General features: G+C 38.3%; 1 protein-coding gene across 9 annotated transcripts in view; it reads right to left on the bottom strand.

Annotated features, from left to right (window-relative positions):
- Nucleotides 1-1,671: 1,671 nt before the first annotated feature.
- The window catches only part of HORMAD2 (HORMA domain containing 2), a 96,479-nt gene continuing 84,066 nt past the window's right edge, over nucleotides 1,672-14,084 (bottom strand). For 5 of the 9 annotated variants that reach the window (XR_009211224.1, XR_009211225.1, XR_009211226.1 and 2 more), the window contains one exon: nucleotides 2,563-2,684. Coding sequence is in view for 4 of the 9 variants with exons in the window: in XM_058432021.1 (XP_058288004.1) it covers nucleotides 2,580-2,684 (105 nt within the window). In the remaining 5 variants the exon portion in view is untranslated. Of the gene's footprint in view, nucleotides 2,685-14,084 lie in introns of all 9 variants that reach the window. The other 4 variants (XM_058432020.1, XM_058432021.1, XM_032139786.2 and 1 more) reach the window with 1 other exon arrangement.

Genomic DNA, 14,084 nt, shown 5'->3' with positions numbered 1-14,084 from the left:
ACAGTCAGGGTGAGGGAATGGCTGGTCTAGAACAGCTCAGGCATCCCAGCATGGGGCCTGTTTTCATTTTTTTCACTAAAGTGTCAGCTCCTTGATGCACTTGTGTTTATTCATCCCATTACAATTAAGAACCAAAATGAATAGAGAAAAGATTTCTTTCCTTCTAATAAATCATTCAGTAGATAGAACTGAATACACTCCAATATTGATAGCTGGTTGCATATTTGAGCTCTGCTGTGTAAAATCAGATAGTTCACATTTTCACATTTTCACGGTTCTCAGATTCTCCTGATAACAGATCTCCTTCCCTGTGTGCCCAGCCAAGGGCACAGGCCCAGAAACTTCTCTGTTGTCTCACATACACACTGCCTCAGAAACACACAGTCCTCTACTGGCAGTGATAGAGACTGTTCAGACGGGGAAAGAGGTGTTAATAGAGATAATAAAATCACTATAGAAATTTTCTAGATAGATTCAGATTTGAGACTTTGACTTAAAGGATCTGTCAGCCTTAGGCTAAGTTTATGATAATCACAAATACAGATTATGAGCTCAATTCCCCTTGAAGCAAAATAGTTCCTTTTGAAATCCAGATTAACTAATTACTCAGTAGTGCTAATTTGCTTTGAGAGTCATTTATAGAGTTTTTGTGAAGCTCCTCTGTGTTCAAATACCTGCAGTGAAGACAAGCTCACTAACTCACAAGGTAGCCCATTACAAAATTTTGACAATTGACAATTGTAGAGTTAAAAAGCTCCTCCTGAGCTGGGTGTGGTGGCTCATGCCTGTAATCCTAGCACTTTGGGAGGCTGAGGTGTCTGGATTACTAGAAGTCAGGAGTTCGAGACCAGCCTGGACAACATGGCAAAACCCCATCTCTACAAAAGACACAAAAATTAGCCAGGCATGGTGGCACATGCTTGTAGTCCCAGCCAGTCCAGAGGCTGAGGTGGGAGGATCACTTGAGCCTGGGAGGTCAATGTTGCTGTGAGCTGAGATCATGCTGAAAAAAAAAAAAAAAGCTCCTCCTTATAAATTGATCTCCTATAGCTTTTACCAACTTGCTGTTAGACCTTCTCTCTGGAGAGACACAAACCTAATTCCTCTACTAGACAGCTAATCTCTTTATGTGATTCTCTTCAAAGAAATTATAGTGACTCAGTCTACAATTCTATCAAGGATATAAGTCCAATACCTTTCCCCTCCTTCTTTCAGTGGCAGAGCAGGCTTTCATGAGTCCACTTAATACGCTAAAAGAAGGGGAAATGCTCCTCCTTGCCTGCAGGCCCCAGTGCTATAGCCCAATTTAAGACCCCAGTTTGGTAGGCTGCCCTAGATAGTCAAGAATGGCTGAGAGTCTGGCAAGGGGCAGTGCTGAACAGGGAGGCTCCCTGGGGATTTTCCTACAGAGATTCACTTTAGTCTGGGTCAGAAGTCGCTGGTTCTCCATTTTGTGTGTGTGTGTGTGTGTGTGTGTGTTAGAATCTGGAGAGTTTTCCACAGTGCCTGAACCTAGTAGAAATGAGGCAGGCCTAGTAATCCATATTTTAACAAGCACTCCAGTTATTGATGTTCTCACTACACTTTACATTTGGAGAGATACTGATGTTAGCAAAGAAACTTTTCCTTTCTGTGTGAAAAAAGACGAGCAAAAAAAAAAAAAAAAAAGTCTTGTATTTTCATTTTATTTAACCATAAGTCACACACTTAACATTTAACTTATTGGTCCTATCCATTTAAGTTAAATTACTAAACCTCATTTTATAAGTTACTAAATCTCATGTTATATAAATAATAGAAATAACACTTTAAGTCATTTATTGTTCATCTCATACTAATCATCAATTAAGTCTATCCAAATTCTTTCAGAATAAGGAAGGAACTAATAGCATCATTTGCAGGTTACAGACTGATAAACTGAAGTGCTTCTTGGGAAATATTTAATATAGGTCTTAAGAAAAGAGCCAGACTCCTGAACTGCAGCATGTTCCCTGTTTCAGATTGGCTAACAGAACAGGGCCTGAGGCCAGAGTTGAGGCAGGGCACATTTTGGTCCCACAATTAGCTGATCAACCTTGTGACTGAGGTTAACACACAAATCACACCTGGATAAGTACCTCCACACACATCCTATGCAACTCTGTGGGAATTTTTAATATAACTAGAGAGGGATTCCAGTATACAGGTTACGACAAGTCAAAACATTTCACAGTAGTCTAAATACCTGAAGAGTTTAATTATGCAAAAAAAATCCTTCTTTCCTTTGAGAACAACAGCTTCTTTCCAAAATAACTGCTGTGGTTCTTTTACAAATATAATATAAAAGGTGCCTCATCTCTAACCCAGCTTTGAAGTAATGCTATCCAGAGGCAGCCCTATTGACCCTCTTTCCTTGTGGCAAAGTGGACTCATGTCCTACTTGGCCAGTAATTTAGCACTTAGTAACTGACAAAAAAATTGAGCAAAAAATTTAGAAAAAGGTTTTGGTAACAGGAATTTACTTTCCTGCTAAGACAGTTTATGCATGTTTTTACAAAATAAACTTATTTTAAAATAAATGTAGAAGGAGTATTTAGCTTTCATTTTCTGTTAGGGATGAAGACCTTCACTGGTTCACTGACCTTCCTCTTCTTCCTGGAGCACTCAGAACTTTGCTGACTGCACACAAAATTCATTCTTTGAATCTGTGAGAATCACCAGAGAGAGGCACAATTCAGCAGAGATTTTGACATCTGCACAAGACATATATAAGACAGGTAGACCAAGCATTAATCCCTCAAGCTGCATAACGGATCCAAACCTGCTTTCCTGTGGGCTGGTTTGGCCCTGCACAGAGGCCCTGCTGCCAGTATCAGAGTCTGGTATTCCAAGTTTCAGGAGATGAGGTCCCTTGGAGGCAACCAGTTTCTGAGACAGTTTCTTGGCTCTCTCTAGTGAATTCAACACATCCAACTCTTGAGAGAAGGCTTGTTAAGGTGTGGGGCCAACAAGAAGCAATTAAGGTTTAGGAGAGATCTAGGGCACTGACTGCTTTAGAGGCAAATGTAATTTAAGTCCCAATTTCAGGTAGCAGAGACATACTGCCCTGTCTTTTCTATCGTATGTTCAGAATAATGAATTAAGAAGAACTATAACCTTTCTACTGAGGTGAATGTTATTGATGAAAGGGCAGTTGGTTAGTGAATCATTATAGATATATATTTTGCCATTGAGTTTGGCTTTGGTAAAGATTTTAGAACTTATTTTTGCTTAACTGGGTGAATAATTAGATATATTATAATCTGCCAAACAATCCCTAATGCCTGGAATTCCAAGAAACACATAGAGGACATTTATATATTTTCCAGCCACTAGATGGGAGAAAAGGTTTTTCCATGTCCTATGTTTTTTCTTTGGAAGGAAAATGGAATAATATATATATATATATATATATATATTTTTTTTTTTTTTTTTTAAAGCAAGACTTGTGAGAATATATAGTAGAGTTTCCAAAATTATCCTTTTTGTCCTTTGTAGGGGAGGCATGTTATTATTATTGATATGTTATTATAACAAAATAGTGGAAGTGCAAATAAAATATTTAAGTGCCATTTAGGAACAAAGATTGGGTATCAAAATGGCTAACTTAAGTACCAATTCATCCTTCAGTTTTAGAAAGCAGTTGAATTTCTGATCTCAGAAACCACAAATTCCCTTTGGTAGCTATACAAAACTCTGAGAAAATATATAGAGCAGCCCCTCAAATAACTCGTTTACTTACATGTAAAAATTTGAAATGGGCTGCTCTAAAGGAAAGGAAATAGCAACGCAAAAAGTCAAAGCATAAAAACCAAGTTGTTATCTAGGAGATGAATTTGTTATGGTTTGACTGTAGGAAAAAAGTATCTGGTAAAAGTTAGCTTGTTGCTTGGCCATGCTTTCCATTCAAACCAAACTATCCTCACTTCTATCAAATCTCGGTACACATGAAAGAAGGGAAGATGAGTGTACCAATTCTCAACTGACCAGTTGACCTGATGGTTTAATAGTTTTGTTCTCTTTTTCTTTCATTGTTCAAATAAATCCAAAGTTTAATTACAAGTTGCAGAACTGTAATTTTATTGCAGTGAGTCAAAATATCTTCAATATCTCAAGGTAATAGTGAGGCCTGGGAACGCTCAATGGTTTATAGAAAATTCGTGGGCTGAAAAACAAGTATGTTATCAGCCAGGGGACACTTCTTAACATAGACAAATAACATATACACACTATATAAACCAACAAATTCATCCACACAAAGGAACATTTGAGAAATATTTTTCAGATGTATTCCAACTGGCTGAGTTTGTACACTTGACGCCAAAGCCAACAAGCCAAGCAAACGGCCAGTAATCAGGCAGGCTAGAAAGATTATCTGGATGATCTGAACATCAGATGATCATCAAATGACTTCTAATACTTTTCATATTATATTTTAAACATACAGCTTTTTAAAGTGTTTCTTTTTTAATTATTAAGTGTTTCCTGATGCAGACTAACAAGACGCTACTATGATCTGTTTACCAATATAGCCTCAGGAGTAGAGTATCCACATATGTATCTGAAAAAAGCCCTGAAGATATGCTTTCTGTACATGATGTTGCCCTACTTTCCATCTTTGGTTTAGTAACATATTCTCCATTTGGGAAGCCAAAAAGTAGGCTTTGCCTTAAGCACAAATAGGATAGCCAGCTGATTTGGTAGCAGTATTTGGGAAGCTCTAGAAGGGATCCCTTCTTCTAAATGACTCTTTTTAATCACTTATTCCTTTATTCACTCCCTTTAAAAATGCTTGTTACTTGAATGTTCTCCCAAAGTTCTGTCTTTGGCTGTCTTTCTCCTTATTCTCCACACCTTCCCTGAGTGATCTTATCCACTTCTAGGAATCAATTACCATTCATAAGCAAAGACCCCCACATTTATGTTTACAGCCTAGATCTTCCTTCTGAACTTCAGATCCATGTGTATATCCAACTGCCGACTAAAAGTCTCCACATAGGTATTCCAAAGAAAACTCAAGTGCTGTCTGCCCAAATTGGAATTCATCATCTGCTTCTCTAAGCCTTACCCAATCTTCGTTCTCACTCACCCAAGGTGTCCAAGTTAAAAATCAGAGAATCATCCATGACTACTCCATCATTCTCATGCTAGCATCTAATTAATCACTAATTCCTTTTGATCCTACCTCCTTAATAGCTCTCAAATCCATCCATTGTCCTCTATTCCCATTACTTCTTTAGTGCAGGCAAACATCATCTCCCAATCACTGGTCCCTACTCCCACTATGACTGCTTCTCCAATCCATTCTGTACTCTGGAGCATATGCAGATCTGACCACATCACTCTTCTGCTTCATCAGTCATCCATGAATAACTTCCCATGGACCTCAGAATAAAGTCTAGGTGCTTTATGGCCTTGGCCTATTTCTGCAGCTCCATCTTCCCCCGCACTTAACCACTAATGGGCCCTGCTTGCCCCACTCTGGACTTTATCTTTAATGCCCACTCCCTCTCTTTGCTCCTCTCTTCTTCGTTTGGCCCAGGGGCAGCTCCATAGTTTCTTCTGCCTGCTGGGCTTCCCTGACACCCCCACTGCTGTGTTCTGTTCTTACCCCTTTTGTAGGATTTACTATACAGTATTATCAGGCCTACTTAGTAGTCTTCCCATCCAGAATATAAACTCCTTGAGGTTAGTGCCATTTTTCTTTTTTTTTTTTGAAACGGAGTCTCACTCTGTCGCCCAGGCTAGAGTACAGTCGTGCAATCTCGGCTCCCTGCAACCTCTGTCTCCCAGGTTCAAGCAATTCTCATGCCTCAGTCTCCCAAATAGCTGGGATTACAGGTACCTGCCACCATGCCCAGCTAATTTTTGTATTTTTAGTAGAGATAGCGTTTTACCATATTGGCCAGGCTAGTCTCAAACTCCTGACTTCAGGTGATCCACATGCGTTGTCCTCCCAAAGTGCTGGGATTACAGGCATGAGCCACTGCGCCTAGCCCCAATATTTTCATCATCTGTGTATTCTCAGTTCCTGCCATCTGGTAGATGCTCTTTAATTATTGGCTGAATGAATGAACGCATAAATGAAACTGATTTTAAGCCAGGCCATGAGCTGGGCACTAAAAACATATCTCTAGTAATACAAAGATCAATGAGACATAGTTGGTTTCCCAGAATTGAGCCTTGTAAAGGAGAGACATTAAGTACACAATTACAATATAATGCAATACAATGTAGTGCCAAAATAGACATTCAGCAATTTCATTCAGCAGTTATTTATTGAGTGTCAGCTATGTGCATGGCACTCTTCTAGGTGTTTGGGACCTATCAGTGAACAAAAGAGATAAAAATTCCTGCCCCATGGATTTTACAATCTGGTCGTGTTACTTTTTGGCTTCATACTTTCCGATGTCATCCATTGCTTTTAGGACAAAGTCCAAAAATGGCCTTTCATACCCCAGACATAGTTCTTTACATTTTCAGGGGAGGGAAAGTGTCACAGACCCTGATGAAAGCTATGCACTCTCTCCTCAGAAAAATGCTCACACCTCCACTCACTAATCTACTTTGGCAGGCTGTTTGAGGGCCTACTAGACCCCCTGAGTATTTCCCAGTTAGAGTTATGGCTTCTCAGGCCCTGGCTGTGCCTAGCCTCATACCTTGCTTCTCATACCTTGCTTCCTCTTGATTCTAAACCTTTGCACATGATGTTCCTTCTGCCTAAAATGTTCTTTCCCCTCCATTGCCTTCCCTTTTTGCCTAGTTGATTCCTACTCATTCTTCAGATCCCAGATAAAAAAAAAATTATTTCCTCAGAGAAATTCTCTCCATCCCAAATAAGTTAGGTCTCCCAATCACAGAACTGTATAGAGTTCTAGGAGATTAGGAACATGCATGTCTTGGTTACATTTGTATCACTGTATAGCAAGTGCCTTAACACAGTAAAGGCTCAATAAATACTTTTTGATGAATGAATTTTCAAAGAGCACTCTGCCTGCAGTGTAGAAATGTATTGGAGACATCAAGCAGATACAAGTGATGAGTTACAGTGGTAGACAGGTGATAACTTGCATGGCAGTGGAGATGGAGAGAAGTTAAAATTGAGAGATATATTTGGCAGGTAGAGTCAGGAGGATGGCTAATTGGATACCATGGTAAGAGAGAGATAGATGGGTCAATAATAACTGCACAGTTTCTAGTTTGGCTAACTGCATGCATGGAGGTGCTGTTCTCTCAGGTTGAGAACAATGGGAGTTTTGAACCTGCTGTATTTGGAATGCCTACAAAACTTTCGCTTGGACATGTTGAATCGGTGGCTATCTGTGGAAGTCTGAAGTTCAGGAAAGAGGTCTGGGTTGGAGATGTAAATTTGAAAGTCATAAGCATACGGAGGATAACTAATGCCATGGGTGTGGAAGAGTTTGCTTATTGAAAGATCAGAGTGTGGGAAGGGAAAGGATCAGGACATGGCCTAAGGAAATCTAACATTTAGAGATGAGTTAGAGGATGAGCCAACAAAGGAGACTGAGAAAGAGAGAGATAAAAGAAGACTAGCAGACTGTCATGTCGAGAAAGCCAGGGGAAGGGGGTTTTAAGAAGAGGGAGTGGAGAAATTAAAAGGTGGTGGTCAATAGTGTTAGGTGTTGCTGAGAGGGCAAGGAAGACAAGGACTCAAATATGTCCACTTGATTTCACAACATGGGGTTTCCTTAGTGCATCGGGTTGGTGAGGGTAGAAGTCACCTTGAAGTCATCTGAAGAGTGAATAAAAGATTAAAGAAATTGAGACAAGTACACAAAGTTTTATAGAAGTCCAGAGGAAGGGACCAACTGAGGCTGGGGAATTTAGAGAAGGCTCCTTAGAAGAGAGACATTGAGCTGAGTATTGAAGGAAGAGCAGCAGTTCACCAGACTGGAAATGGTGGTGGGAGCAGGGGGAGGTTACTCTAGGCAGAAAGTTCAATATGTTTAAAGACAATGAAACATGAAAAGACATGGAAAATATATGAGATGGTAGGAAATGTCCATTTATTAGATTAGCTCTTATGGTTAGGTATTATGTATCCAACCTACTCCTGTTAAAAATGTAAATTCCCCTGGAATTTTTACTCAATATGATGTTAGTGTAAGTGAATTTACAAAGTGGTCTCCAAGTGTCAGCCTATTAAAAGCAGAGCCTCACAGGCTTTGGAAAAAAGACAGATATGTTGTGACACAGGAAGGGCAGTTCAGGGCACGGTACTTGTTTTGCATGAGGAGGTAGACCTGCATGGGGAACCAAGGGAGCGGGCAGCCCCAGGTAGCCAGGAAATACGATGAGTTTTGTGCCTGGGGTGAGTGTAGTGAATTTTGCTCACTTTGAAATTATTTTTCTTTTTTTTTTTTTTTTTTTTTTTTTTTTTTTTTTTTTTTTTTTTTTGAGACGGAGTCTCGCTCTGTCACCCAGGCTGGAGTGCAGTGGCGCAATCTCGGCTCACTGCAAGCTCCGCCTCCCGGGTTCACGCCATTCTCCTGCCTCAGCCTCTCCGAGTAGCTGGGACTACAGGCGCCCGCCACCACGCCCGGCTAATTTTTTTTGTATTTTTAGTAGAGACGGGGTTTCACTGTGGTCTCGATCTCCTGACCTCGTGATCCGCCCGCCTCGGCCTCCCAAAGTGCTGGGATTACAAGCGTGAGCCACCGCGCCCGGCCCTGAAATTATTTTTCAAGTCAGATCTGGCAAAATGTTTTCTCTTGAGAAAACCAGTCCTCACCAGTATAAATTTGTAGTTAAGTTTATGTCTAGAATCTTTGGATTTGGCAGTTTCCAGGCCAAAGATTTCTATGGTTCAAAGGATCTATGTCCCTAAAAGTAAGTTATACCACTGATGTTAGTTTTGATTCCCTTAACATTTATATCTTTGGCACAATGAAAGGTAGATCAACAGTAATTATAAAATAAATGCTATTAACATAAATGAAGTTTATGTTAACATTGTGATGAATAAGCAGTAAGAAAGCAAATGCTTTGAGAGAATACTTAACGTCCAACACCAGTGGAGCTGTAAGCTTTCTTGATATGTTGGTACAGTAAAGGAAAGAAAGGAGTAAAACATGACAAAAATTATCCAAGTTTGTGGTAATGCCATTGACCAAGACTGGAAATAGAAGAAGTTGAGGGAGTGGGAGGTGGGAAAATGGTGGGGAAGATAGATGGAGAAATAATTGACTCTGTTTTTAAGATTCTGAATTAGATGTGAGATATCCAAATGAAGATGTTCACCAGGCGTTGACTACGTGAACTGGATCTAAGGATGGAGGAAATCACATCAAGAGCACACTGGGAAATGTCTCATGTTTTACTGGGACTTATGAGGGGTTTGCCCATTCAATTAATTTCTTTATCTTCTGTAGGTTGTGACCAGAGTTCTGGACCATGACTATCTTTATTTAGGAGGTAAGTGTGTATTCTTCTTAGGCTCATAATCAGATATTTCCATTTATCTCCAAAAGTTATTACATAAGTTCTTCCTTACTCCTTTCTCTAAGGCATCATATGACTTTGAAAGTTTTATAATTAATTCATTTATTTGATAAATGTTTTTTGAGCACCTTCTCTGTGCCAGACATTGTGTTAAACACTAAAGATACAAAGCTGATCAAGACACTTCATGTCCTCAAAGAAGGCTGGTACAGGGAAACAAACAGGTTACAGAGGAAATGACAGAGTCATGTATAGGGTACAGCAGGGGTTCCAAAAAGATCTTATCAGTTCTTTCTGGGGAGGCCTGGCAAGGTTTCAAAAGGGATATAAGCTTGAACTAAGTAATGCAAGATGAGCAGACATTCACCAGGCAAACAGCATTAGGAAATGGGGTTGCAGACTTTAGACAGAAGGAGCACAGGTACAGGGATATAAAGCAGGATACCTCTGGGGAATTGGGTATAGTTCAATAGGGCTAACAGGAAGTGGTAGGCTGGGTCAGACAATGCCATTCTTTAAAGTTTGGACTTTGTAATGGGAGTTTGTAATGGAGTGCCCCAAAGGGTTCCAAGAGTAGGTCTATTTTAGAAAGATCCCTATGGCAGCAGTGTGAAGGGTGGATTGGAGAGGAGTAAGACGAGAAGCAATGAGGCTACTTCAGAAAAGGAATGATCTGAGCAAGACCAAAAGCCGCAGTGAAGTTAGAGGGAAAACATTAAAAGGATAGAGGGCTCAGGAGAGACAGAATGAGTGCCTGAACCTGAGCCCTACCATGACTTGATCATTAATTGGAATAAGCACAGGTATAGTAAAGGAAAGAAAGGAGTAAAACATGACAAAAATTACCCAAGTTTCTGGTAATGCCAGTGACCAAGATGGGAAATAGAAGTTGAGGGAGTAGGAGGTAGGAACATGGTAGGGAAGATGGATGAAGAAGCAACTGACTCTGTTTTCAATATTCTGAATTGGAATGAGATATCCAAATGAAGATGTCCACCAGGCATTGACTATGTGACCTGGAGCTAAGGATTAAGGAAATTGCATCTAGGGCACATATTGAAAGAAGTATTCACTTGGGACAAAAGAAAGGATATCACTTCTTCTGAGGTCCGAAGGAACAAGGTAAAATGGATACAGATATAGGTAAACATTTAAATATGAGAGCAGAAAGTTGAATGATTTATGTTTGATGGCCTTAATTATTTCTATGAAGTAGAGTTTAGGTCATCTCTTTCTAGAGAGTAAATTGGTCTTGGGTGGCACTTAAAACACTTAAGTGGTAAAAGTGTAGAATGGTCATTTGGACAATGGGAAAAGCAGTTGATCAGAGATTTGTAAAAATAATGTAGAGTTTTACTTAGGATCCAGATAGCTTTAAGACATATTACCTTCAAATTAAACATTTGAATGCTTACAACAGACTATATACTAAAAAATCACATGTTATGTCATTTATTCCTCACAATAACTGTGTGTGGTGGGAGGGGGAGTTGTTATTCCTCTTGTACAGATGTAGAAACTGAAGCTCAGAGAAGTGAAATGATTTATCCAGTTCACACATTTAGTAAGTGCAAGTTTTGAACCCAAGTCTCCTGATTTCAAGTTTAGTGCTCCTTATAATTTGTTTCTTCAACCCAAAGGGGAAATCAAGGTAAAACATTATAGAAGAGACTATAAGAATTCTTTGTAGGGCCCTTAAGCTTCTACTTGGGGTTGATCTTTCCTTGGGCACAGCCTATTGGGACTTCAAACTAAACATAGTCAAAGTCAAATTTATTGTTATTCCTTTGTAACCAATTTTTCCTCATGACTCTACAATTTCTGTAAATCATCATTTCCCAGTCATCAAAGGTGGAAAACAGTCACCTTAGATTCATCCCTCGTCTCCTAATGCCTACACAGTGTTCTTGTAATGAGTAAATGGAATAGCACAGATAGAGCACTTGGTATAACCTCTTACATGTGCAAGTCATTCAGTGACTGACAGTTATCATAATTCCTACTGCCACAGGAATCCCCAACTCCAGGCAAATTGGATATTTGTGGTACACTGAAAAATGAGCCCCAAAAGATGTCCATGTCCTAAATTCTGGAGCCTGTGAATGTGACCTTACATGGCAAAAATATAAAAGTGGGGCATCTCTACAGATGTAATAAAGGATCTCGAAATGAAAAGTTTTTCTTAATTATGCAGGTGGACCCTAAATGTAATCATATGTATCCTTGTAAGACAGAGGCAATGGGAGATGTGAACACAGACAGAAGAGAAGACAATGTGACAATAGGGTCAGAGACTGTTGTGACCAGGAATGCCAGCAGCTACTAGAAGCTGGACGAGGCAAAGAATAGAACTTCTCTTAGAGCCCCCAGAGGGAGTGTGGCTCTGCTGACATCTTGATTTCAGATCACTCATATTGCTTTTGGACTTCTGGCATCTAGAATTGTGAGAGAATATATTTTTGTTGTTTTAAGCCACCAAACTTGTAATTTGTTACAGCAACCAAGGGAACTAATCCTCCAAACATACCACATTCTTTTCCCTCTTCTCTATTTCCTCTAGATTTAAGAAAACAGAAATCCTCCATTACTTTCTTTCTTTTAAATTTTGAATAATTCCTTCAAGGCCAATTTCTAATAGTACTTCATCCACAAAGCCTCTCTTGCTCCTTTAATTTGACATGAACTTCCTTTCTAATGAATATCCACACTACATTTTTGTAATTGAATGTTCCTGACAACAGAAATATTTGTAAACAAATTGTCTTATACCTGGATTAGATTTTTATTTAGGAATTCATGTGTATTAATTTTTTGGCCTTTTGGCTGTCTGCAATGCTTTACACAATGTCTTTCACACAGTAGGTATCAATAATTCTTTGCTACACTACCTCTACTACTTACAAAAGTGTTCAGTTACACATTTATTCATACATTCAAAAGCCGTACTGTCTAATATGATAGCTATTAGCTACATGTGGCCATTTACATTTAAATTAATCAAAATGAAATAAAACTTAAAATTTATTTCCTCAGTTGCATTAGCCACATTTCTGGTGCTCAATAGACACATGTGGTAAGTGGCTACCTATTTGACATCACAGATACAGAACATTTTTATTATCATGGAAAGTTCTATTGGACAGAGCTATTCTACATGACAATCTTGAATATTATATAAGTAAATAGAAAATTTCTTAGGGATTATGGTGATAATATACAATATAATGTAATATATATGGTGATATATATTCCTATATAGATACTAGAAATAATGTTTCCTCAAAACACAAAGGCATAGTATTATAAAAATCATAAGTTTCCCAAGATTAATTCATCAAATAAATGTAATCTCAATCAAAATTCCAATAATATGTCTGTTGGAACTTGTTAGGCTGATTCTAATAGTCATCTGAAAGAGAAAATATATGGGAAAACCTTAAAAAGAAAGAATAATGAAAAGGAAGAATAATGAGGGGAATAATAATAATAAAGAGAATAAAAAAAGAAGAATGAAGAATAAAGAAAAAGAATAATAATAATAAAAATAAAGGGAATAAAGAAAAAGAAGAAGAATGAGGGGAAACAGTTACCCTACCAGATATCAAAAGCTACTATAAAATTAAGGTAATTAAAAATTATATCACAAGAGTAGATATATGGATCAGTGAAATAGAAGAGAAAAATCTAAAAACAAACCTATGCTTTGGTTTACGAAAAAGGTGGCATTTCAATTACCAGGGAAAAGGCAGAGTATTCAGGTGGTACCAATAAAATGGGAAAAAGTTATCATACTGGGGGAAATATCCCAGCTAACTTAAGGAAACAAATGTGTAAACCCAAACTACAAATCTATTAAAACAAAATATAGAAAAAATTATTTATAACTTTAGCATTGGGAAGACCCTCTTAAGCAACATATAAAATGTATAAAATGATGAGACCATGGAAAGATATCTGCATTCATAGATTGAAAGACAATATGGTTAAGATGTCAATACTACCCAAAGCAATCTACAGACTCAACACAACCTTTGTCAAAATCCCAAAAAAATTTTTTTTGCAGAGATAGAAAAACCCATTCTAAAATTTATATGGGATCTCAAGGATCTCCAAATGACCAAAACAATCTTGAATAAGAAAAACAAAGTTGGAGGTCTCACATTTCCTGATTTCAAAGCTTACTACAAACCTACAGTAATCAAAACAGTGTGGTACTGGCATAAAGACAGGCATATAGACCAATGGAGTAAAGAGCCCAGAAATAAACCCTCATGTATATGGTCAAATGATTTTCAATGAGGAAAGATAGTCTTTTCAACAAAAGCTGTTAAGAAAATGGAATATCCATATGCAAAAGACTGAGGTTGGACCTTTATCTTACATCATACACAAAAGTTATCTCAGAAAAGATCAAAGACCTAAACTTAAGAGCCAAAACAAGAAAACATAGGGAAAATCTTCATAACATTGGAATTAACAAGGATTTCTTAGATATGACATAAAAAACAAAGGCAAAAGACAAAATAGGTAAATTGGACTTCAAAATTTAAAACTTTAGTACATCAAAGGATGCTATTACCAAGAAGGCAACCCATGGAATGAGA

The sequence above is a fragment of the Hylobates moloch genome, unplaced genomic scaffold (genome assembly GCF_009828535.3).
Source record: "Hylobates moloch isolate HMO894 unplaced genomic scaffold, HMol_V3 SCAFFOLD_19, whole genome shotgun sequence".
Classification (NCBI taxonomy): Eukaryota; Metazoa; Chordata; class Mammalia; order Primates; family Hylobatidae; genus Hylobates; species Hylobates moloch.
This window is presented reverse-complemented; position numbering and strand designations above follow the sequence as displayed.